The 24714-nt window shown below is 45.8% G+C and overlaps 1 protein-coding gene across 1 annotated transcript in view; it reads left to right on the top strand.

Moving 5' to 3' along the window:
• LOC138455492 (uncharacterized) overlaps positions 1–24389 on the top strand; it is a 132024-nt gene extending 107635 nt beyond the window's left edge. The window contains exon 3 of the mRNA XM_069607110.1: positions 18356–24389. Within this exon, the coding sequence (XP_069463211.1) occupies positions 18356–18405 (50 nt within the window). The 3' untranslated portion in view covers positions 18406–24389. The remainder of the gene's footprint in view (positions 1–18355) is intronic.
• The last annotated feature ends 325 nt before the right edge of the window (positions 24390–24714 follow it).

Genomic DNA, 24714 nt, shown 5'->3' with positions numbered 1-24714 from the left:
ATGTTCTTGGCTGTTGAATGTTTATTGAGAAATGTGAGAAAATGGAGAACAAACTCGTTATTCAATCCATACTTCTCCATAAGAGTATCAACCATGTGAGGACCACTGTCAAAGATCAGTGCTGTAATACGATTTCTGGCTATGCACCTAGTCTATTCCAACCTACGAATGATCAGCCATTTGATAAGATCACCAATCTTACTGCTTCTGGTTTGGGGCAGCACTACCGACTAAACGTGTAGCTAAGACTTTTCACAAGTTATGTATTCTAAAAGAGTAAAAACATGGAACAATGCATGCATTGCTAGTGCCCATAGCATACCCGCAATCACTTCCCTTCCTATTGTGTCAGCTGGTGACAATAATATGAATCCTTTTGTAGAACCAGCCCCGGTTGCTCCTGTGGTAGCCAATAGTGTTGGTATGACTACAAGTGTTGTAGGATCAGTGATGACTTCCTCCATTGTTGATAATACTGGTTCACGCTTGCTCAGCGGAATCATTACTAAAGTCAGCACTGCGGTGTCTCAAGGAGCTCCCGATCCTTGCTTTACCCCTTCTGCTGTGAAAGCGGGACAATCTACACTACTAGATATTTGGGCACCTCCGTCCCAGCTGCTCCCAGTGGCCACTTCTCACTCTAACCCTTCAGTGGGTCTACAAATGAAAGCTCTACAACTCCAATCTGCCTCCCAAAAGGATTACCTCTCCCCATCAAATAGATCAGCTGTGATTAGCATCTTCCACGCTGTAGTTGCACTACGTGTGATCCAGTCAGATGATATTAAAATTGTCGACCAAATTAAACATATTGCTACTAGCATTCCGAATATATGGTTCAAATCTGATGCCACGCTTGACTACATTCTGAAATACGCAACCGAGTATAGGTTGGGATACACCTGCAAAATAGTTCATATTCCACCAGTTAAACTCAGACCAAGTAAGTCTGATACCACATCAATGAACAGCAAGAAAGATGCACCATGTTCTATCGCCTCAGTAACCTCTATAGGGAGTGCAGGGAAAATGGTATCCCACTCATCCGTTAAAAATGCTGCTTACACCATGGGTAGTGTAGCTGTTATGGGATGTATGACCACCTCAGGGATATGTTCAGGACCTCCTGATGATACCTTGAACTGTGTGAGGATGGACCCTAGTGATGGTTACTGGCAATGGTTGCTAGCTGCTTTTAAATCACACTTAAGCTTGTTGTTGCGAAGACCGTAATATTTTATGCTCCTGGAATACACATGGGTTTGCTAACCTATTTGGAGAAGAAGGTTTGTGGTCTGTTATGGACCTGTTCGCTGTTACTGTGCTTCAGGAAAACGTGGTTTACCGAGATCATCAATTTGGATGGCCGTAACACCTTGCAGAAAATAGCCATAAAAGGTCCTCTTGGCCGCCCTAAATGTGGTCTATTGATTTCAGTCCGTCATCCGTGGCAGATTTCTGAGTTACCTGGTTGAACCGACATGGTTCTGGTTTGTCAACATCTTGTATGCTGGGATGTCCTTTATCTTGATGAATGTTTATGACCCCTCCCCGCCCCACAATTGTATTGCTTCCAAAAGTATTGCTGCACCAGTGACGCTGATTTTGGATGCACATGTGCAAAACTTCCTGATCTGGTTAATGGGTGATTTTAATGCGGACATTGATGTTAGCGAAAATGACCTCAGTGTGAGGTTGGTTTCCTCCCCGGTGAGACAGATTATACCCAAACAGCAAGCCAGGATATGGGCCACCCTTCTGAAAACATATGGGGTTCTATCTCTAAATGGATCCTGTGCTAGTGATGCCCAGCGTGCATATACTCGTGTAAGTGGGAAAAGCGCCTCCACCATAGATTATATTTTTGTAAACCAGGAGGGTTTATCTATGGTGGAGGACATTGCAATTCTATCAAGGGAAGAAAGTGACCATCTCCTGTTATGTGCTCTTTTCTGGCCACTTCAGCTGAATATATTAATAAATAATCCTGGAAATCTGATTCAATGGAACTCTCAAAATCTGGAAGAAGGGTTCGAGGAAGCAGTGTGTCTCCTTCCAACTTTTATTGAACAGTTTTCTGGAACACCTACTATTTCCCTGATGCCTATAGCAGAATCCTTCTCACAATTGATTGCCAGTGTTGGGCTTTCATCTGCTTTTCACTGAGAGTGAGGCACTGTTTCCACCCTTCTGACCATCTGTTGTTTCCTGTACATGTGGCGTTTGTGCCTGGCTGCTGACCCCTCCATTAGGTAGGTGCACTTTCTGTGCATTACTGCACCTGCAGGGGAATTATTGAATCTGAAAAATCGAAAATTGGAAAAAAAAAGAAAAAACTAAATGTGCTTGAAATTTTTGCAAAAGCACTGTTTTTTAGGGCATTTTCATCGTGCTGCCGATTTACTTTAATACCTGAAGCTGCCTTGCTATTTTGGAAGCACAAGTTTTCCCACTATTGCCTGCTTATTGGACTGATCTTTGGCCCTTCCAAGATGGCGGCCATGGTTTTCTTTGTTGTGTAGGCAGGCTGGTTGAACTGCCTTTCCCTGTGTAGCACTCCCATTGGTTGCTGTGTGTTTTCTTCCATCCAACCAGACGGGCAGGCTTTAGCCGGCCCTCTCAGCGACCCACTTCTAAGGCCCACTTCTAAGGCCCACTTCTAAGGCCCCTGTCTGCTCCCTGTCCGCTTCCGGAACGCTAATTGGGGTCCTCCCTGCTCCTTAACCACTATGATGATGCTGATGATGATGCTGCTGCCACCAAACTCCTCTAAGAAATCCACACTGCCTTGACATTGTCACCTCCAGAACTGAGCGTTAGTGCCTTCCTTCTCGGCTCACTCCTACCACCTTTGACTATCACTGTTCTTTCTGCTGGTTACTCCCATGTTGTCATCCTGATGCGCAGTGCTTCTTAAAACCGTTTGCCAACATCTGAAACCCTGATTGGAAAGTGACATCTTGCTGTTTTTTCCTTTTTGTTAGAAAGTCAAATCTTGCTGCCCATTGCTAAATTCTCTGTATTCTGCTTGTATACTGTTCCTTCTCTGTAACTTGCCAGCCCAGTGACCTCACCACTCTTTTGTCCCAGACCACCCTGCCTTAGCCCCCATCAGCTTCTCCATCATCTCCTCGCTTCCACCCCGATGGCGCTTTCTGTTTCTCCTATCTTTTCCAACTGCTTCTCCATTGACTATACCTCCCTTCTCACTAAGTCTGGTAGGAAGAAGTTCAAAAAGGATATCTTGGCCTCTAGCCCTGGTCTTCCTATGGGCGAAACCTACTCCAATACTTCCTCCAGACAGTCCCTCACCGACATCCTCTTTGTCGTCCCTTCGCCAGATCTATGGACTCATCATATGATCTCTGTGTTCTGTCCTATCTCCTCCTCTGCCATTAATGGTGGCACTCGCTGGGAAGATCTCATGGCTTCCTTTGACTCCTCTAAAGTCGTCATTAGTGTCTACCGTAATGGCACTGTCATGGTCCAAGTCCCTCAGGCCAATCTCCTCCTCTTTGATGGATGCTTCCCTCGCCTCATCAATTTCCTCTCATCCCCTGCTGTCCATCCTCTCCTCCATTGGCTACCTTGCCCTCTCTGTCCCACTCCTCTGCCCCTCCTAGGGCTCTTTCTCCTCTGCAGGGCATACCTCTGATCTGTACCTCTTCCCGAAAGGCCTTTAAGGCTGGAAACCTTCTTCATATTGCCACTTTCAACTCTCGCTCTGCTGTCAAACACTCCTCTGACATCTGCCACATCCTTCAAGAACTAGACCTTGATGTCCTTGGTCTAACTGAGACATGGTTCACAGCGAGCTCTGTCACAAGCTTTGAGACTCTCCTCCCTGATGGCTACAAGATCCTCTCTGCACCCGGATCTCCTGGTCCGGTGGGGTTGTAGCCCTGATCTTTCCTGAGTGGATTCCTGCCTCCATCATTCCCACTCAGACCTGCTCCTCTTTTGAATGTCTTTACTGTAGGCTCTCTCTCTCTCTCCTACCCCTTCTCTTACTGTGGCTACCATCTACCGGCCTCCTGGTCAAATCACCTAATTTCTGAGTGGGCAGACCTCTCCTCCTCCCTCCTGGCCTCTACCACTTAACTTTTCCTCGGTGACCTCAATATCCATTTAGACTCTACTTGTTCCTCCTTTGTACTCTTCCGTGACCTTGGTGACTCCGTCTCCCTGTCCATCTTCCCCTCTGGCCCGACTCACTCTGCAGGGCACACACTCAATGTCTTGATCTCCTCTGACCTCCCCCTCTCCATCCCTCTGACTGCTTCTCTCTCCTTGAGCGATCATTCCCTCCTCTCATCTCTCCCTCCCCCTCCCCCCCACGCCAAGCCTACCCCAACACTGCCACCTACCTTCTCGGATAATCTGGCCAAGGAAGCGTGTGTCAGTTGAGGCTTTCACTGCCACCTTCTCCCCCTCCCCCACCCCCTCCACCTCTGGCTGTCTCGCATCCTGACACAGCCCTGTCTCTGCTCTACTCTTCAATTTCTGATTCTCTGATTCTCTTGATGCTCTTGCCCCTGTCATGAGGATCCGTTTGAAGTCCAAAGCCAAGTGCAATTCCTGGTATGGCTCTGACCTAGCTACACTTAAACGTAAGTGTAGGGCGGCTGAGAGGAAATGGAGGGCTTCTTGTTCATCCTCTGACAAACTGGCCTGTCGCCTGCTCCGAAGGCAATACCGATTCTCTGTCCTCACCAAGAAGAGAGTCCACATTCAAGATTGTGTCTCTGCGGCATCTAACAACTCAGTTGAACTCTTTAAAATCTGCAAGGAGCTGGCCAACCCTACTGCAGTCTCTACCCCTCCTGTTGCTGCCCAGGCTCTTTGCAATGCCCTTGCCTTTCACTTTATCTCAAAAACTCAGGACATCCTGTCCACCGCTCTCCATCTGTGCTTGCTGACCCTCCTTCAGCCCCCCCCCCCTCTCGTCCTTTCCTCTTTTCTCCCCTGATGAGGTCGCTAGACAAGTCCGATCTATGAAAGCCTTGTCAAAAACAGGTTCATCCCTGTTCCTATAAAACCATCAAGGACCACATTGACGCCCTCGCTCCGGCCCTTGCTGATTTTTGCAACCATTCCTTTGCCCCAGGATCCTTCCCCTACCCTCCAAAGCACTCCCTTGTGCATCCTGTTCTCAAGAAACCCACAGCTGATCCTTCTTGTCTGGCTAACTATCGCCCAATTTCCATTACTCCTTTTCTGGGCAAACTCCTGGAAAAGCTGGCCATCGCTCAGCTCAACCTTCATTCCAATTCTGTTGGCTGTCTCCATGACCACCAGTCTGGCTTCAGAGCTGCCAGAAGCACGGAAACTGCTCTCCTGAACATCCGTGAAGATCTGCTCTCCAACCTTGACTAACATTCCCTCTGTCCTCATCCTACTCGATCTCTCTTCTGCCTTTGTCATGGTCAACCATACCATCCTGTTCAACGGTCTCCGTGATAACCTGGGTATCGCGTATCAGGATCTGGCCTGGCTGACCTCTTTCCTCTCTGATCGACCCTCCCTGGTCCAACTTGGGTCCTTCCCATCATCTAACTTCCTCTCTACCTGTGGTGTTCCCCAGGGGTCTAACCTCCCGCCCTGGCTTTTCAACCAATACCTGGCAACTCTCGCCCACTGCATTGCCACTTTCTGCTCAAATTTACAGTGCCACGCTGACGACACAACTCATTCATATTTTTTCTCTCTCTCTTGATCTTTGTCTGAATGCCATCTCTCTCTCATGATCTTTGTCTGAATGCCAGCAAGATGGAGATCCTCCTCATAGGCACACCTTCACCCTCCTTTCCCCTCACTCTCTGGCCGGCCTGCTTGGCCCTCCTCCTACTCCCATCTGCGAGGCTAAGAACCTCTCGGGGTCATCTTTGACTCCACACTTTCTTTCTCCGCCCACATCTCAGATGTCTCTAAAAAGTCAAACTTCCTACTGCACCTCCTCAGAGGTACTCTGCCTTTCCTCCCCTTCCCCCAGAAGCTCATGGTCTCCCAAGCTCTGGTTCTCTCTAGGTTGGATTATTGTAACAGCCTCTTTCTAAATCTACCTGCCTCTACTCTCCGCCCTCTGCAACTAATCTAGGACAGGACTGCTAGACTTGTCCTTGGCCTTAAGCCCTGGGATCCTATCCCTCCAGCTCTGAAATCTCTCCATTGGCTCCCAGTGGATGCAAGGATTAAATTCAAAACCCTCTGCATTGTCCACAAGGCTTTCTGGGGCCTGAGTCCAAAATAACTTCAGCTATCCCTCTGCAAATACTTCCCCTCTCAAACTCTTTGCTCCTCTAACTCCCTCACGGTCAGTCGTTTTTCAAAGAAACGAGCTAGGGTAGATCTCTGGCTTCGGCTGGGGCCTCCCTCTGGAACAGCCTCCTTGCCACTCTAAAACCTGAGGAGAACCATCTCTTGTTCTGGAAGCACCTCAAGACTTTCCTCTTTGCTTCTTCCTTTGCTCCCCCTCTCTCCTGCTGATCTGTTCTCTCTTGCCACCGTGCACCTGGCCACCCTCTGTCCTCTGCGCCCAGGTACCTGCTCACCCTGCCGCACTGCCTCAGGGCCACCCCTTACACTGGGGTCTCTATCTGTATGCATACAGTCCTCCTGCCCCCTTTTTCTTCCTGCACCTATCAGACCTACCCTGTCTGCTGCCTTAAACCCAGCACTTGCTGGCTGCGCTACCACTGTTTGTTGCCTTTATTATTTATCTGTTTCTCCTTTGCTCCACGCTTTCCACTTCTCCCCCCTTCCATGCACTTTTCCCCTCCCACTCTCCCATGCATTTGTGCATTCTCAATGTCACTTGGCCTAGTAGGATCGTTGTTTTGTTCTCCCCTGTTCCCCTCTCTCTTTCCTTGTCGCGCTCTCAAACACTTGTGTACGAGCGCGATAGAAATAAAAGATCAATATCAACTAGAGAGTTAATAAAGCAGCATAGACGGTATACAAGCCCTTATAAGTGCTTTAGCAAAATGGCTTCAAAGCAAATTAACTTTGATCCAGGGATTTCACTGCAAAAAACAACTCGGAGCTGTAATCAAGATTTGTATATATGCCCCTGTGGGTACTAATAGTCCTGATAAAATATATGATCTGGGTTAAAGAACACAAAGCCTCGGGGGGGGGGGGGGGAGGGATGATTACACATTGCTGCCATAGCAATATCCAATGACAATATTGAATTATGGTAAATAATGAGGACGAGCTCTAAAAGAATTTCCCATAAATGTGTCTGAGATGACATGGGTTGACCACATTAAATTCACCTTGGAGCCAGGATCTGGAGTTAATTATACCTCATGCAATACGGAATATTAAAGCGTTGATTCTCAACATTATCTTCATCATAGAGCATCTAAACCATCAAACCAATCTCGTGCCGTAGGTCCCGATGGCTTACGTAATGGCATAGTAAAAATGTCTCCTGAGCTGTGGGCACATGCACTATACTTGTTATTCCTTGACATCAGTAAATCAGGCTTACTTCCTGCTACGTGGCATGAGAGCCATATCCTGCCAATTTATAAGAAAGGTCCCTGTGATTGTCCATCTAACTATCGTATGCTGGCTATGCTCGATATTCCAGCTAATATTTTTGCTAGAGTAATACTGGCTAAATTGATGGAGTGGATTAATGACAAAGGTATTTTGAGCCCGAACCAGACTGGATTTCGACACAAATCCTCGACATATCATAACATTCTCACCTTGGTGTCTGCGGTTGAATTCTGCACAAGAGAGGGGCAACGCAATATTATGAAACTCCTGCATATAGACACTCCCCAGTATGTTATCTTGTGATATTTGTATTCGTATCTGCGTAGATGTCAGCTGGTGTTGTCCCATGAACGATTCTGATTATTGTACAGTCAACATAGACCTTCCAAGAAATGTACACCATGTAAATGTGGGATGTTTGGTTTGTTGACAGTGTTCCGTAGCTTTTGTTTGAAGTATATATGAACGTGGATGTATATTAGCGATTATTTTGCTAATAACCACCCCACATTGCCACGTATGTTCTGGGATGCTTTGACACATTTCTTAAGAGGGCGATTTACAAGGTTCATCACTGAAATAGCATAGTGGCTATTCTTGATTGGATAGATTCTCCCTTCAGTGCACACATAGCGTATGTGATAACCTAAGTGCTTCAATGGAATACTTCCTGTGAGCGCAAAAGATGAAGGCTGTCGGGAGGGCTGAATGCAGTCCATAGAGTGCAAGTCTATGAATATAGCATCAGAAGGGGCGGCTTTCAATCCTAATGCGATGTAACCAAACAAGTCAATTAGGTCCAATGTATGCCTGAAATATTTCTAGTCTTTAGACCTTGGACAAGGTGCGAGACTTGGAACAAATGAGGCGATGTTTCAGGACGCCATCTGCAGGAAATACATTCTGCACTTTGAAGGTGCATTGATACAGTTCATATTTTAAGACTGTTTCCTGTAGTAAATACTTATATTGCTACAAGAATACTGCAGCAAAACGTCTTTTCAGAGAGGTTAAATTAATGATATTTACAAAGTGGTGTGGGAGCCCCTCTACTGAGAACAAACATGGGTCCAATACCCAGTTCAATGGAATGTCTTCCACTCGGGGGGGTGGGGGGCGGCAGGGGGTCTACAACCACGTTTTAGCTCGCTGCACCTTTCACAGAGGATAAATACCCATTTGCATATCAGTCTGGTCCCAACCACAAGCGCAGTCCAGCACCGAAATGCTAGGCAATTCCCCTGAGAACAAGAGTACCATCAGCAAACCCAGACACGTGTTTCAGCCTTGTTGGCTGTAGACCCTCCCGAGTGGACAAAATGTCATAGAACATGTTGTTTGAACAATGCTTGCTCTCAGTAGAGGGTGCTCCGATACTCTTGTGAAATTTGTAAAACCTGGGGTTCGACACTAAGTGACCCAGGGTAATACAGACATGGACCCCCCTTGCTCACTGTGCCTTGGAGAGGCTCAGCTTCACCTCACTGAGGCAGCACAACAAGTCTGAAATACGTGTCTGGCATTGCTGATGGTTCTCTTGTTCGGAGGAGAATTGCCTAGCATTTTGGTGCTGGACTGCTCTTGTGGGTGGGACAAAGACTGATCTGCAAATGGATATTTCTCTTTTGTGAAGGGTGCAAGGTGGAAGAAATTCCATAGAACAAGTTATTTGAACTATGTTCGTTCTCAGTAGAGGGGCTTCCACACTTTTGTGAATTATATTTGTACAAATCCTAGAAGGAATAAGGAAATCAACCTGAACATAACTGCTTTTCTAGAACGCAAGAATGGGTAGGGCAAGCAGTTTTACGCCTTGATGGTTAAAAAGATCAAATTCTATTGTAGTGGCAAATCGGTTCAAATTGTACATTCATTTTGTGATCCTCAGATTTATTTTAGCTGAAGCACTGTGCCTTTTTAATTAGTAATTAAAATTAATACGTCGGCGTAGAACAATACTACAGTAAAACAGACAATTGCATCAAAGAAAAATATGCACAACAAAAATGGCAGTTCTGAAAGCTGAAAAGTCAGTCAGAAATAGAAAGAGTTATAACTGACATTAACATATAAGATTAGGGAACCCATATAAGATTAGGGAACCTGGCATGAAAAAATATATCGTTTTAGTTTGCAATGGAAACCAACCAATGATTTTCTGAAACGAATATCCACTAGAAAGGAATTCCAAAGATGGCAACCACTAACCGTAAGGGTTTTTCTTCCTAAGCGAGTATTCACCCACACTAATAAAACTGAGTTGGACTATAGAGTTTGACCAGTGTGAGGAATGTGAGGGCATCTGCAATTCTTTCCCAAAAACATCCACCCCCCAGGTGATATAAGTCGTAATTTATAACGCGCCTGTATACATGTTTTTCTAGGCGCAATAACACAAGGGAGGGTTCAGAGGGAGGACAAGAACAAACAATCTTACTAGGCCTGGTGTCATTCAGATCATACAAGTGCAGAGGAAGGGAACAGGGAAGTGAAAGGGGGAGGGAAGGGGAAAGTGAAATCTGAGCAGCATTGCTCTGAGTAAGTGTAGCCAGGGCAGTGCGGCTCTGGGTAAGTGCAAGGAGGCGCACTGTAGAGGTTACAGTTACAGCCTCTAGTGTGTGATGGACCCAGAGGCAGTGTGGCGGAAACTGGTCAAAGAGGAGCCCGCCACCCAAGGAGACTCTGAGGGTAACCAAGCAACCACTCGGCACAGCAGACATGTAGGTTAGCAAGGGAGGGAGGGAGAGAAAGGCCATCGCTTTCGGATCCTGACCCTGGGGGTGGATATGGGAGGGAGCATCAATTGGGAGGAGGAGACTTGGGTAGTGGGGATGAGGCACCCTTGGGTGAGACACAGTATTCTCAATTTCAAATGGATTGTGTCCTCCCACGTATTCCTCATCTTAGATAATATGCCAGTTTGCTGCTTCTTTCTTCAGAAAAATGTTTTCACCAGAGGGCGCTGTGCTCGAGGCTGCGTAGACTTAGCCCCTTGAGGGCTGCCGTCGAGTGTCGTCATCCGTCGTATAAAGGGCACGAGCCCCGCCCGTTGGTCTCAGGTCTGTTTTTTCCGAGCTTCTGCTTCGTGTTTCGAAACGGCGGGGTCAGTTCTTTCATTGAAAATGTCTTCATCCTCAACTCCTACCACACCCAAGAAGGGTTTTAAAAAGTGTCTAAAGTGCGGAAGGAAGATGTCCAGTACGGATCCTTATCACAACTGCCTTCGGTGCCTCAGCCCTGACCATCGGGTCCACGAGTGCGGTTTGTGTCAGGCGATGTGGAATAAGGCTCTTAAGGAACGCCAAGGTAAGCTAGCGGTGGGAGAGGAGTCTTTTAAGTCTACAAAAAGACTTGGAAGAGTCGAGTAGAAAATCTCGTCACGAGTCGAGGCGGTCGAGGTCAAAGAGTCGCTCGAGGAAATCTTCCTCCTCTTCATCTAAAAAAAATCGAAGAAGCGACGTCACAAATCTTCTTCTTCCTCCTCGCCTGACAGAAGGTTAATTTCATGTCCTAAGCATGATTCCCCAAAAAAATGGGAGGCAATGCTAAAGATTTTTGAGAAGGCGGCCCGACCCCCTCAAAGTCACGTGAAGAGCATGCCCCTGTCCACTCCAAGAGTGACAGAGGGAAATCTAAAACTGTACATGCAAAATCCGACAAAAAAGTCGAGGGCGTCCTCGGAGGATGATTCTCCATCGCCTCATGAAACAAGACAAAAACCTTTGGTGCACAAATCGAGGTTAACCAAGGACAAAATGGCGTCGTCGAAGTCGGGCATTGACTCGACACGTCCTTCGACTTCGAAGCCAAAGATGGCATCGATACCTTCAACCAGTGTCGAAGCATCTTTCGACGACATCAAAGCCTTCCTCGATGACTTCGAGGATTCCTTCCAGCATATCGAAGCCAGCGTCTATTCCATTGACGTTTGTCGGGGAAATCTTTAATACCGATACCCAAAATTACATTTATGGCTAAACCTAGGTCAGTGCCGCCACCTTTACCAGAAAATATCTTCCATCCTCAGCCCAGGCAGGAATTTTTTTAATCCATGTCTTCTATTTTTGAAGAACAATCCTCTGATGAAGAAATTACATCAGCTGGTGTTAGATTTGGGACAAGAGAAGTTCCTGAAGAATTAATAGACCCAAATACCAAAATGGCCCATCTTTATGACTGCCTACAATCGGTGAGTGGCCTAGATACCTCACCTGAGGTAGAATTTGAAAGACCAGACCCTACTGACCACGCAGAATCTGGGTATAGGAACCTCATGGGAAGAGTCATCGACTTCATGGGGTGGAAGACCGTGTCCCAGAGTTTCGACCAGGATGACATGACAGATATTATTGATGAAGGACCTCAGAAGGATACGATCCTTCCTTTCCACAAAGCTCTACAAAAGAGAGTTATGGCACATTACGAAATCCCAGAATCTTTACCAGCTGTAAATAAAAAATGTGTGGGAAAGTACAGACCTTCACCTTCAGATCCAGAGTATCTGTGTAAGCATCCCTCACCTGAGAGCTTGGTTATTCAAATAACAAATCAGCTTATCCCTCCATGCCCCGTGACAGGGACGATAAAAAGATTGATGCTTGGGCGAGGAAAGTGTTCACTTCGGGCTGCATGGCGCTTAAATCTACTAATGTGACTTGTACCTTGGCTAGATTTACATACACCCTGTGGGACTGCTTGAATGCAGTGGCTGAAAACATCCCAGAGGGTGAGGAACGGGATGGTTTCCTGGCGATAGTAAGAAATGGAAAGGAGGCTATGGAGGAGTGCCTCAAGTCAGGACTAGACACTGCTGATAGTGTGAGCAGGTCCATGGCATCTAGCACGGTTTTACGCAGATTTGCTTGGCTGAGAAAATCTGGTTTTGCATCTGATGTACAGTCCAGGTTACTCAATATGCCCTTTGACGGCTGGAGGCTGTTTGGCAGCAAGGCGGACGAGAGCTTGGAGAAGCTGTAGACCTGCAGCAAAATCACTCAGCGCAGCTATAAGGCAGCCTCAACAACACTCTTACGCAGGCTCATCTTCCTGGAAGAGTCACCCCTTTCACTTCTATTCCTCCTTTGGAAAAGGGAGGGGGCAGGCCAGTCAGAGAGGCCAACAGAGAAAACCATTTCATGGCGGAAAAGGGAGAGGTGCTAGATCAGCCACAGCAGCTGCTACTACCTCCTCAGCCACTGCAAAGCTACTTTGAGGTCTTAACCCGCAAAATCCCGGTGTAAGGCAGAATCACTCAGTATCTGGACGAATGGCAGGGCATTACGTCCAATGCCTGGGCACTAGAGATAGTGACCCATGGTTACTGCCTTCCTTTTCATCAAAGACCTCAAGATAATCCATCTGGTCCAATTCTGTAAAAATTCCAGACCCGCTCCTTGTGCAGGAGATTTTAACCCTGCTAGAGAAAGGTGCACTAGAACATGTACCTGTAGCGAAGAGGAACAAGGGTTGGTACTCCCCTTATTTTCTCATCCCCAAAAAAGACGGAGGGTTGAGACCCATCTTGGACTTGAGAAACTAGAACAAGTTCCTCAGGAAGGACAAGTTCAAGATGGTGACTCTTTCTCAAATCCTTCAGGCTCTTCAGCTTCAGGACTGGCTGGTTTCATTGTACCTTCAGGATGCTTACCTTCATGTGCCAATCCATCTCAAGCACAGAAAGTACCTGAGGTTTGCAATTGGTGGATCTCACTATCAGTTTCAAGTTCTGCCATTTGGGCTGACCTCGGCCCTGAGGGTTTTCACCAAGCTGATGGATGTAGTGGCAGCGAGTCTCAGGAGAGGAGGGATTCATGTCTACCCTTACCTGGACAATTGGCTAATCAGGGCGAGTTCACCAGCACAAGCCCAGGAACATTTGACCATGACCTGCCACTTCTTACACAGACTGGGCTTCTCTCTCAATTACAAGAAGTCACAAATGATTCCAAGCCAAAGACTCCAATTCATCGGAGCAGTCCTGTCCTGGATACTACCTCAGGGAAAGCCTCGCCTCCCGAGAAGAGAGCTCACCACATTCTGCAGATGGTAACAAAGTTTCAAAATGCCCAACATCTACCAGCTTTCGACTTTCTAAGGTTGCTAGGCCTCATGGCATCCTGCATTTTTCTGGTTCCAGAGGCTCGACTGAGGATGAGATCCCTTCAATGGGCCCTCAGGACTCAATGGTCCCAATTTTCGGGGGAGATGTCAGATCTTCTGCAAGTCTTGGCCAAAGTAGCTCAAGATTTTCTATGGTGGGCTTGCAAGGAGAATATCCTCAAGGGGGAACAGTTTTGGCAACCATGGCCGGAGATAACGGTAGTGACGGATGCCTCACTCACCGGGTGGGGAGCCCACACCAACGATCTGACAATCAGCGGTAGTTGCTCTCCATCGGAGTCCAAACTACACATCAACCTTTTGGAGCTCAGGGCAATCAGATTAGCGCTGAAGGCCTTCCTGCCCTCTGTACAGGGAAAGAATGTCGTAATAATGACAGACAACACAGTGGCCATGTATTACCTCAACAAAAGAGGAGGCGTAGGATCACTCCCACTGTGCAGAGAAGCAATGCAGCTCTGGTTCTGGGCAATGCAAGAAGGAATCTCTATATCAGCAATTCATCTAGCCGGAGAGAAACATACAGCGGCAGATGCTCTGAGCAGGCAGAGCACAGTCTCCCACGAATGGGAACTAGCTCAGGAAGTCCTTCAAGAGATCTTCGCCCTTTGGGGAACCCCTCAAGTGGATCTGTTCGCGACCGCTACGAACCGAAAGTGCGAACTGTACTGCTCAAGGAAATTTCCCCCGAGAGGAGCTCTGGGGACGCGTTTGTGGTGGACTGGATATTTACACTCCTATACGCATTCGCTCCAGTCCCTGTGATTCCTCAAGTAATCAGGAGTTTGAGAAAGTTCAGGAAAACCATGATCCTAGTTGCCCCGGATTGGGCCAGGAGAACGTGGTACCCAGACCTCTGGACATGTCCATCTGCCCTCCAATACGTCTTCCACAAAGAGCGGATCTCCTCTCGCAAAGGGAAGGTCAAGTTCTCCATCCAGAGGTCAAAGCTCTCCGCCTTCACGCTTGGCTTCTGAGAGGCTGAGATATAAGGATTGGGACCTTCCGGACGACGTTATGGAAATTTTGCTTGTACCGGTGTCGTCGGAAGAAATTCAGTAACTGGTGCAGGGATAAGAATGTGGATCCTTTTCAATGTAGCACTCCCATGGTGCTTTCCTTTCTTTTACATTTGGCCAACTCGGGGCTTCAAGTTGGTACTATTAAAGGATATTTAGCAGCGCTATCTATCTTCAAGCGCTCCTCAGAAGAAGTTTTGTATTTTAAAATGCCTTTAGGTGTCCCCCTCCTACACCTTTTCAGGTTCCCATTTGGGACTTAAATTTAATTTAGTTTTAAAATGTCTTATGTGTGCCCCTTTTGAGCCTTTACATTCTTGCCTTTTAAGGGTCCTAACTTTTAAAACTGTTCTACTAGTGGCTTTAACTTCATCCCGCAGGGTGAGTGAGCTGCAGGCGCTCTCATGTAAGCCTCCTCACACTATTTTCCATAAAGGTAAAGTTATTTTGAAGGTCAAACCTTTTTTCTTACCTAAAATGGTTTCAGATTTCCAGCTGTCACAAAAGATTACTTTACCTTCCTTTTACCCTCCTCCGCACGCTAGTAAAGTGGAGGAAAGGTTCCACAGGCTGGACCCTAAAAGGGCTCTCAGCTTCTATATTTATAGACTTGAAAGATTTAGACAAACTCATGAGTTATTTGTGGGTTACACCGGACACAAATTAGGCCTTGGTGTGTCCAAACAAACCTTATCCAGATGGATAATTCTAGCAGTATCTGAATGTTACAAGTTGGCTGGGAAAGAGCCTCCAGGTGAATTAAGGGCTCATTCAACCAGTGGCATAGCAACTTCTACGGCTCTTCAGAGGGGTGTTCCCGTGCAGGACATTTGCGCAGTGGCCACCTGGTCATCCATGCACACCTTTGTAAAACATTATTGTTTGGACTCCACTTCTTAGCAAGGAGGCCTTTTTGCAAAAGCCGTCCTTCATTGAGTACATAATTAAAAACTCTGGGAGTTTATCTAAGATGAGGAATAGTGGGAGGACACAATCCATTCGAAGAACAAGTTACTTACCAACTGTAACGTTCTTTCGACTGTATGTTCCTCCAACACAATCCTCATCGACCCTCCCAACCTACCCCTCCGTACAGTTTTTACGCTTTTTGCACTTGTACTTCCTTAAGAGCCTGACATCCTTCGATGCCTGATACAACTGATGCGACCATTAACACCGAAAAAACAGAACTGAGACCCAACGGCGCGGCTCGAGCCCTTTATACGACGGATGACGTCCACTCGACGGCAGCCCTCGAGGGACTAACACAACACGGCCTCGAGCACAGCACCCTCTCGCGAAAATATTTTTCCAAAGTAAGAAGCAGCAAGCTGGCAGTTTATCTAAGATGAGGAATATGTGGGAGGAACATCCAGTCGAAAGAACGTTACAGCTGGTAAGTAACTTGTTCTTCCCTTTCATCAGGAATGAAATGTCCCCCATGCTTTCATGGGATATTTCCAATCTCTCCCCTATTGTGTATGAAAACATCTCCGAATGTATATCACTATGGTACTGAGATGAGGAAGAGACCACATAGGAACTTACATTCATCCTTTATTAACTCAGACATACACAAACCCCACTCTGGTACTGGAACGAGGAAGAGGGATGCAGAGTACCAAGATTGTTGTGAAATCAATGTAAGTGAGCTGCACCCGAGTTCAAATGGGCAGCATAAATGGCCCCCTCAAGTGAGGGTAAGGGGATCGAGATTGCCTGGCAGATCGTCTGTGGAATGCTTGCAGATGGAGCCGAAGGTGAAGGCAGGGAGATGCGTGTCCAAAGCACAGAGGTGCTGCAGAGTCATTGCAGAGTGTGGCTGGTGCTGTCGCAAGGTGTCCAGTGGATGGGTCAGGCTGCCGACCTCCTGGAGTTACGAGGACTTCCTCTCCGGTAGCCCGAGGTGTCAGAGACCCTGGAGGAGGGGCTTGCCGGGAACAGCAGCAGCCACGAAGGACCGGCCGAAGCGGAGAAGGGCACATGAAGACAGCGTACCCGGTGAGTGAAGTGAGGCTCAATGACTCCAGGATGCTGTGGTGTGAGCCGCGTGATGAAGGAAGGTCAGATCACTTGCCAATGCGCAAAAGGCAATGGGATTGCCAGTCAAAATGTAAACCAATATGAAGGTTGAGGACCGGAACGGTTTGTGAAAACAGAACTGTCTAGAAATTAAGGCAGCAGAAGGGCCCAGAAAAGCACCAAACTTGATATTGAATGAGTAGCCCATGAGCAAGGTGCAAATTCCCAGCACTAGTTAGTTTTGGGATAAATGAACTGCAATTTTGAATACCCCAAAGGAAAGTAGTAATGAGTGAATGCCACATGAGTGGAAAGCAGAGGAAAGTGTTCCCTGATACAAAAAGGAACTATGAATCGTGGAAACTAAAGAAAGCAAGCATTGGTAATGGATATAAAGAACTGTGAATTGTACAAGCTGAGAAAAAGCAAGCATTGGCAAGTGCCATAAAGAAAAGAGGAACTGTACAAAATTGAATGTTAAATCTGGGGCAAGCTGTGAGAAATTCTGATAAACAAGTGAATGGTTCAAAACAAGTGTTGAAAAGGACTTCAAGAATATAATTCCAATACCACTGTTGAGCTGAAGCAGTGGTGGTGCAACTGTGGAAACGAAGTCCATCAGGTGTATCGGTTGCGTAACCTGTAATGGGTGGACCGTGTGGTCCGACAACTGCGCCTAGACCACCCCACTAAAGAGAAGCCACTTGAATCATCTATAAGTTTATGGTTGAATATCCGGAGAAGCAGGTACATTGTCAACTGAAAGAGTTGAACTTTGATATTGATGAAAGAGCCAAAAGCCTGAAAGCTGTCCAGAATCCCGAGGAATTGTGTTGTTGTGAAAACAGTGAGACTTAAAAGCGTGGGGAAGGGAACCCCTTGTGATTTAAAGTGAACTGCTTGGAAGCCCTTTCCGACCAAGAGCTGGAAGAAGCTCTGAACTTTTTTTTTTTTAACACTTTTTTCATTTGATGCCGACATCCCTACACAGTTTGAACACATAGATGTGAGGGGAAGTATAGGTTTTGGACACAGACAAACATTTACTTTGGACTGCCTGACACAGACTAACATTAGTTTCAGTTAGGATGGGAAATCCTACCTTAGCATAGGAAACATGGGCCTTATCCCAACCTTTATGTGATGTTAATAAAAGTTTGTAACCCAAACTTTCCTCAGTTGTCTGTGTCTACTTACTGATGCCTTCACACCAGTGACTGCAACTAAATGAGCACTGCTCTGCAGGAATACATGGATGATTAGTGAATAAAGTACCTACACAGCTCCACACTACTACTACTAAACCCGCAGTGATCCCAATTTCAATGGTGAAACCGGTAAGTCAGACCGGTATAAATCATTTACCTCATTTGGTAATGTGGACCGAGGGCAAGCTTTACACTTCAGGTGGGTTTGAGCTGGGGTTCTATGTTTGTGAACACTTGCTAACACATTTCCTCGCAAATAAATAGAATAAAAGCTAGCGATTGAATAATGTCCCCAGGTGCTTTGATTAGGGAAACATCTAGACTTGCTGGGCCTTGGTGCTCTTTTTGTTGTTCCTCCTTCTTCATAATATTGCACTGAACATTGGTTTATGTTAATCTGAGATGATGGATACAAATGTGCAGGTGGGCCCTTTCTCCAGAACACATACTGAACCAAGATTCCTATTTCTTTTTCAGAGATGGATGTGGGCGTGGATCCGGAGACAGGAGAACGGGCCTTTGGATAGGCTCGGCCCTCAATGTCTGCATTGGTGATCGGATGCCTCATCTCTTTCCCCCGTGGCTCGTTTTAGTCCTTCAGCTCTACAGGCGGCAAAAGGAAGGCATCTTGCTGGCCGTGTGCCTGAAAGGATAGGCTCACACCCCGCAGCAGCAGGGCATTGGCAAACCTCTCCACTCGCCCACCATGGAGTTGGATCATAAACCAGGCCTGCCCCATACTGGTCAATAGATTTCAATGAGCTTTGTCCTACTAAATATGATTACACCCACCAGTGTGGCTCGACATTTTGAGAGGTATCCATTGGAAAATGCCAGTATCTTGGTTTATTTCATTTAGCTGAATGCACACCAAGCAGAAGCACCAAGAACGCTCAGAGACCCCTCCATAAAGGCCTAGTTTTCCAATTCTTTATTGAAGTAAAGTAATGTTTTTTATACACCGGTTTGTACCATAGCATATATACGTTTCACAGCTGTCAAGGAGTCCCGTGTATATCTTCCTGGTAGATGCTCTTGTTCGCCACGGAGTTCACAGACTCACACAGGACATAACCTTTTCAGTTCCTTCAGTGGCGCTCTGCCAGGTAGCCATCTTGGCACCGGAACTGCCTACAGTTCTGCCTCCCCTATTTCTATTTCTCTAGCATTCCAAAGTTATTCTAATTCCGAGCAAAGTCAGAATGTTTTTTAAAAGTTTCAGAAAAGTTTGTAAGTGGAAGGAAATCGGATGTAACCATAAAGAAAGAATTAAACAAGAGATGCACCTGCCTATGCCTACATTGGATGTGGAAAACGAGTCTTAATGAATTCCCCTTGTGGGACAGAGTGAAACATCTCTTGCATCTAGGTATGTGACACAATGGGATCCCTTAAACTTTCATATATAGTTGCAATTGCTGTTCAATCTAACACAGAGGATGCCAATGTTGGGTTAAAGTTCAATATGAATGAACAAACATAACCTCAAAGCCTGTAAGAAGAGTTATGTCACGTTACTGCAATTTAGACCGCACATTTCTGCTGTTTGCATGGTTTTGGGCTGTGGTAGATCTAAAATAAATGTGGAAAGGGTGGGATAAGAGGGACTATGCCTGGTCGCTTTGCAGACTGTAAGTACCCGGAGTGTGCAGTGTTTCTAGGTGTTTCTTTTGGTCTGGAGCACAGGGCATTTTGTTTTCCTAGAGGAGCATTTTTTGCCCATTGTGCTTGGATGCATTGGCTGAGGGGCGGGTGGGGCAGAGGGGATGGTATGTAAGTTGGTTGCAGAGAAGCAGTGTTGCTGTTTGAAGTCCGATGGGAGTGACCTCTAGATTGCCATCCGAGGGTGGTGAAGTTGCCATGTAAGGGTGAAGAAGTTGGTCTGAGTATAGTGCATTAACAGGAGGAGCTGAGGTTGCTGGTGAAAAAGATTAGCTGAGGGAGTGGTAAGCATCTTTCTGATGTGTCCATGGCAAAGACTGGTGTAAGTGCCCTTCTGGTGTGGAAACTGTGGGTGTCGTCCTGTGCCTCCCTCAAGTGGGCACTAACACTTGACAGCTACCTGGTTTCAAGTTCACTGGACACTCGCCTTTTCTAGTTAGGTGTGTTGAAAAGCAAGCTCTTGGACGTTTTCCTGGACATAAGATGATCCTGGATTGAGCAGTTTCCCTTTGGCATGGTGTCCCTGATCTTCTGTGTTTGTGTCAAATTGCATTGTTTCTAGGAGCAAGTCGTTGCTGGATCTCGGCGTTCTCCTTGGCGGGTATCAGACTAACGTTCCATGGACGAATTTGGCTCCACAGTGCTGAAGTGCTCTATGGGCAATGCATAGTGCTTTGAAATGTATTCTTTTCTTGGCTGATGGCCAGAAGTGGTCTTGGAGCTTGATATGTGTTTCGCCTCTGTCAAGTCTGAATAGGAGTCTTGATGCTGTGTTCTGGCTCTTACTGAAATAATACGATATATATGGTGTTGACATGGTCAATTCTTGATAAAACCATGCCAGCAACAGTCCTGTGTGGGAAGGCGAGGAAAGGGATTATCTGCCTGATTGAGTATAGTTGGTAGAAATATTTATTTACTATGGCATTGATTTGCGACTCCATGGCGACTTGATTGTTCCTAAGAATCCCAAGGTTTTCATCACTTTTTAGTGTTGTGGGACAGGCACCCATTTTAAAGGTCAAATTATTGCAGGCAGCGGTGTATCCAGATTTAATCATCCGTTTGTGCACATGAGTAAGAAGTGTCTGTGTTCATGTTGGTGGTTGCTTGGAAAATGTGTAGTCTGCATCGTTTTAGCAGGTGAGTCTGAACCTTTTGAGTCCCTTGTATGTCTTGAAGAACAGAGGTGAAAGGCTTTATTCTCGTGGTACTCCACTGTTTGTTGAGCAAATTTGGTCTGTAGGGTGGTAGGCATGTGCTTTCACTTCTGTCAATGTTGAAGGATCTCTTCAATGGTAGCGCATTGCCGCAGTGACTTCACGTGTGGTTAATGGTGTCAAAAACTGCTATGGTAACCAGGAGAATGAGGGCTGCAACTAAGTTTGATCTTAAGGTCGTCGCAAATGGATAGAACTGAGATTGCATGGGTCGCAAACCTACGTGTGTGTGTGGTCCGGGATGTTTCAATCACGATGTTCCAGGATTTGACTATACCCATAGCTTTTCTGGGTTTTGACCAGGTATATTATATTGGAAATTGATTGGTAGGTTGTGGGTTTGCCCTGGTTTTCAGTGGTGTTTGTGAAGTGCGGTTTAGCATAGAACATCTTGAAAAGTATTGTTACTATTCCAGTTTCCAATGAGGCATTCATGAGTGCACAGTAGACAATAGCATATAGTTGCTATGGAGCTTTTTTTTGTTTCTCTCCTTCCCCCATCTTTGGAGCTGGGCCTGCATTTTTTTGAGTGATGTGACTGTTGGTGGGGTTTCGTTGTTCAAGAATATTGTTGATGCTATAGATTAGTGTGGTTTGAATGCTTTGCTGAACGTTGATTTACCTTGTTTTGGAAATGACTGGTGGTGGTGTATAGTTTGGGAGGTTGTAGTTGTTTTGTTGCAGGGCTTTACATCTCCTTAATGATTTTTGAACAATGAAAGTAGCAAGGTTCTTGTTCTAGTATTGGATTCTTCAGATGAAAGCACTTCTTAGGGAGATTCACTTGCATTTGCTAGTCTCAATACATGTGTACTTATATTGTGGGCTAAAGTGGCAGGATTTAACTGCACAATTGTCTCCACGTTAGCAGGTCAATACTATAGAGCAGGGAGCTTCCATCTGGGAAATTTGACAATTCTTAGAGCCATAGCAAGTATGGTGGTAACAGTAAAAAAAACTAGTAGTATTTTAAGTACCTCTAATTTTAAAGTAGCATGTCGCAAAGAGGGGAATTTGCACACCTAGAGACTGTAATTTGGAGTTCTCAACACAGTTTTATGGATAGATGAAGGTTGCACATCCCAGAGAACAACAAAATGGAAGCGATCTGGGCCTCAGGGGAGTAAACCACAAATAAAAAGCTCCCTGCAGCAGACTCTCTCCCTAACCAGGTTTTCTCTGGGCCTGAAGGTTGTGAACAGACAGTAAGGATCCGCTGGATTAGCCTATATTCCCCCCCCTGGGCACTGGATCACTGTGGTTGCCTAGCGCTATTCCGCCCCCTTTTTGGTCTTTTTACCTTCAGGTGACCCTCCTAGTTATTATGCTCCAGCTCTTGCTCTCCCCCTGCACAGGCTCCTCTACCACTATTTGCTTTTGCTCTAACTAATGCTCCTCCACCTGCCTTTATCGCTGCTCTTCCAACACCTCCTGTTACATATGTTGCCTGTGCTCGCTCTCCAGCTCCTCCATTTCTCCACCTCAGTCCCCTGCTCTCCTTGCACTCTCACCAGTCTTGAAAGCCATTCTCTTCTCCTACAAAAACAGCAGAGACCAGCTGCCTTTTATACTGTTGTTAATAGTGCGAGTTGGGCCAGAAAAGTTCTAAATGGCTACCTCGGTCTGTCCTGATTTTACTTGGGGCCGATTGTCCCTGGCCATGTGTGCCCACCCCACCCTCTTGTTAATAAGGTCTTTCACTTACTTAATTCCACTCCATTCTAACAAATTTGTTCAGGTCTCAAAAAATGTACACTCTCCACTAGCTATTGGCTAGCGATAATTGATTCTTGGCGAGTAAGAAATGGTGTGCTGTGTGTATGTGTAGATTTGAGGTGGCAGGGAATGCTTTATGCCTGGTTAGTAGCTTACAACTTGAAATGTTGCCCCCCCCTTGGTTTAGTTCATGTCCTGCCGAATCCCACCAGGCTCGGGCTCGAGTGTCACTGTGGTTTCCTTAACTTCTTTGCTTACAAAGCTTATGGGGAACTGGCTCTCACAACCTGGCCCTCCGTCTAGTAAATTCTTGGGGGAACTGGCTTCAATCTCTGCCTGTACACAGGGAATTCGGAGCTGTAGTTCACAGTTGTGTGAAACGTGCCTCTTTCAACAATATCCACCGAGCCGGATGAATAAAAATCCCTCTCTCCCTCCACCAATAGTACTGCACGACTGTATAACACGCCAAGGCCCGCACCTTCCCGTTTTAAAGTACTCTGCTACTCTTGAGCTTGATGTGCTTTGTAAGCATAAGTGCAAGCTCCCGACTTCTGTTTTGCCATGTTTTTTTAGTTGGCTGTTTTGTTCTCAACCCATGTCTGGCTTTGTTCCTAAGGTATGCACCATGCTGAGGCACCTCACACATGGACCGTGGGAACTCGGGCAGACTCGGCAGCATGCGTTTCTTTTTATTTACTGCATGTGTACAAGATTTCTAATCCAGCTGTGCATTCTCACTGGCATGATGCACACTTGCACTTAATCTTGCTTGCCAGAGTTGGGAGAACTGTTGGATCCCTCATTAACCACATCAGGGGTCTCATCACATAGCGGGGGACATCCCCAAGGCCCCGTGGTTCCCTCGTCTCCCTGTTACTCTGCTGCATCAGTGACCTTGTCAAACACCTAATGACAGGTAGGGTTCACATAAGATATTCACTGCTTGAAGTACAAAGTACTGCATGTGTTAAATATGGGTTATTTACCCAATGCAATATTGTGTCCCCTATGCAACGTAATACTGACCTCTAATGAGGTGGTATTCCAATAATAGGAGATATTAAAAATGCCATCTGTTTTTACTGTTAGCACCACATCTTTAAGGAGTCCCTATCTGCTACAGAGACACCTTTTGATGCTCTATTCTAGATTGGAACAATAGTGATGTTAGTTTTTTTGTAACCATTATTGTCTATATGGAAATGTACATCCTTTGCTTCCTTCCTGAGAGTGAAGACAAGTAAACTATAGTTTTAGCTAAGGATATCGTTTTTATAATATCCAATCCTTCTAATATCAGCAGCAATATTACTTCTGACTTTTTAACCATTGTTACCTTTTTCTATCACTCATTTCAATAGTTTTTGTTGACCTACAAGACATGCAATATACTATTTGCAGAACCCCTTCTTGATTGTATACCAGAAATCATTGTATGACCAGTTATGATATCAATTTTCATCTTGACGATTAAAGTGAGTGGATTATTTGCTTTCAGTGAACACACAGAAAACGGGTTTTCCCGTGTGAAACCTTTTGCTTATGGGAGCATTTTAAGACCGCTAATTTAAGGAGTTTATTATGACTAAGACATTACAGTCTGCATAGAAATTTGATAGCAAAAGATTGGAAAACACAACTGTATTGTCGATCTTGTGTTGAATGTGAACGGGTGCACAGAATTGGACAAACACAAAATGTAATACGGCTAAAAATAACCAAGCTTTGAAAATATTTGGGTCACTCTCACCCAACCACTTTAATAACATGGTGTGAAGACGAAAACCGATAGAGGGGTCAGTGGGGATCTAGCTTGAATTAAAAACCCATTGTATTGTGCACTTAGGGACATTTTGTAAAATCTATTCTAGTATTCTTTCTAAACTGTTAATAAAGACTGATATTCTTGATTTGCAACTGTTTTATTACTTATATATATTCCAACATTATTGTTTTGGATGTATTTCACTTGGTCCTTAACATTTTAAAAATTGTGTTTACTCTTTACTTTGATAAAACATCAAGTGGGGCAGTGGGTGGAATGATATGATGTGGCCTTTATAACGCACGCACCTGTACACAAGTGTTTCTAGGCGCGACAAAACAAGGAGGGGGAAACAAAGTGAAGGCAAAATAACAATCTCACTAGGCCTTGTGTCATTCAGATTGCGCAAGTGCAGGGAAGGGGAGAAGTGCAGAGGGGTGCGGGGCACTGCAAATGACCATCTGCAATCC

Source organism: Ambystoma mexicanum, chromosome 1p (genome assembly GCF_040938575.1).
Source record: "Ambystoma mexicanum isolate Mex_15411 chromosome 1p, UKY_AmexF1_1, whole genome shotgun sequence".
NCBI lineage: Eukaryota > Metazoa > Chordata > Amphibia > Caudata > Ambystomatidae > Ambystoma > Ambystoma mexicanum.
Note: the sequence above shows the minus strand (reverse complement) of the source record. Positions and strands in the feature narration are given on the sequence as shown.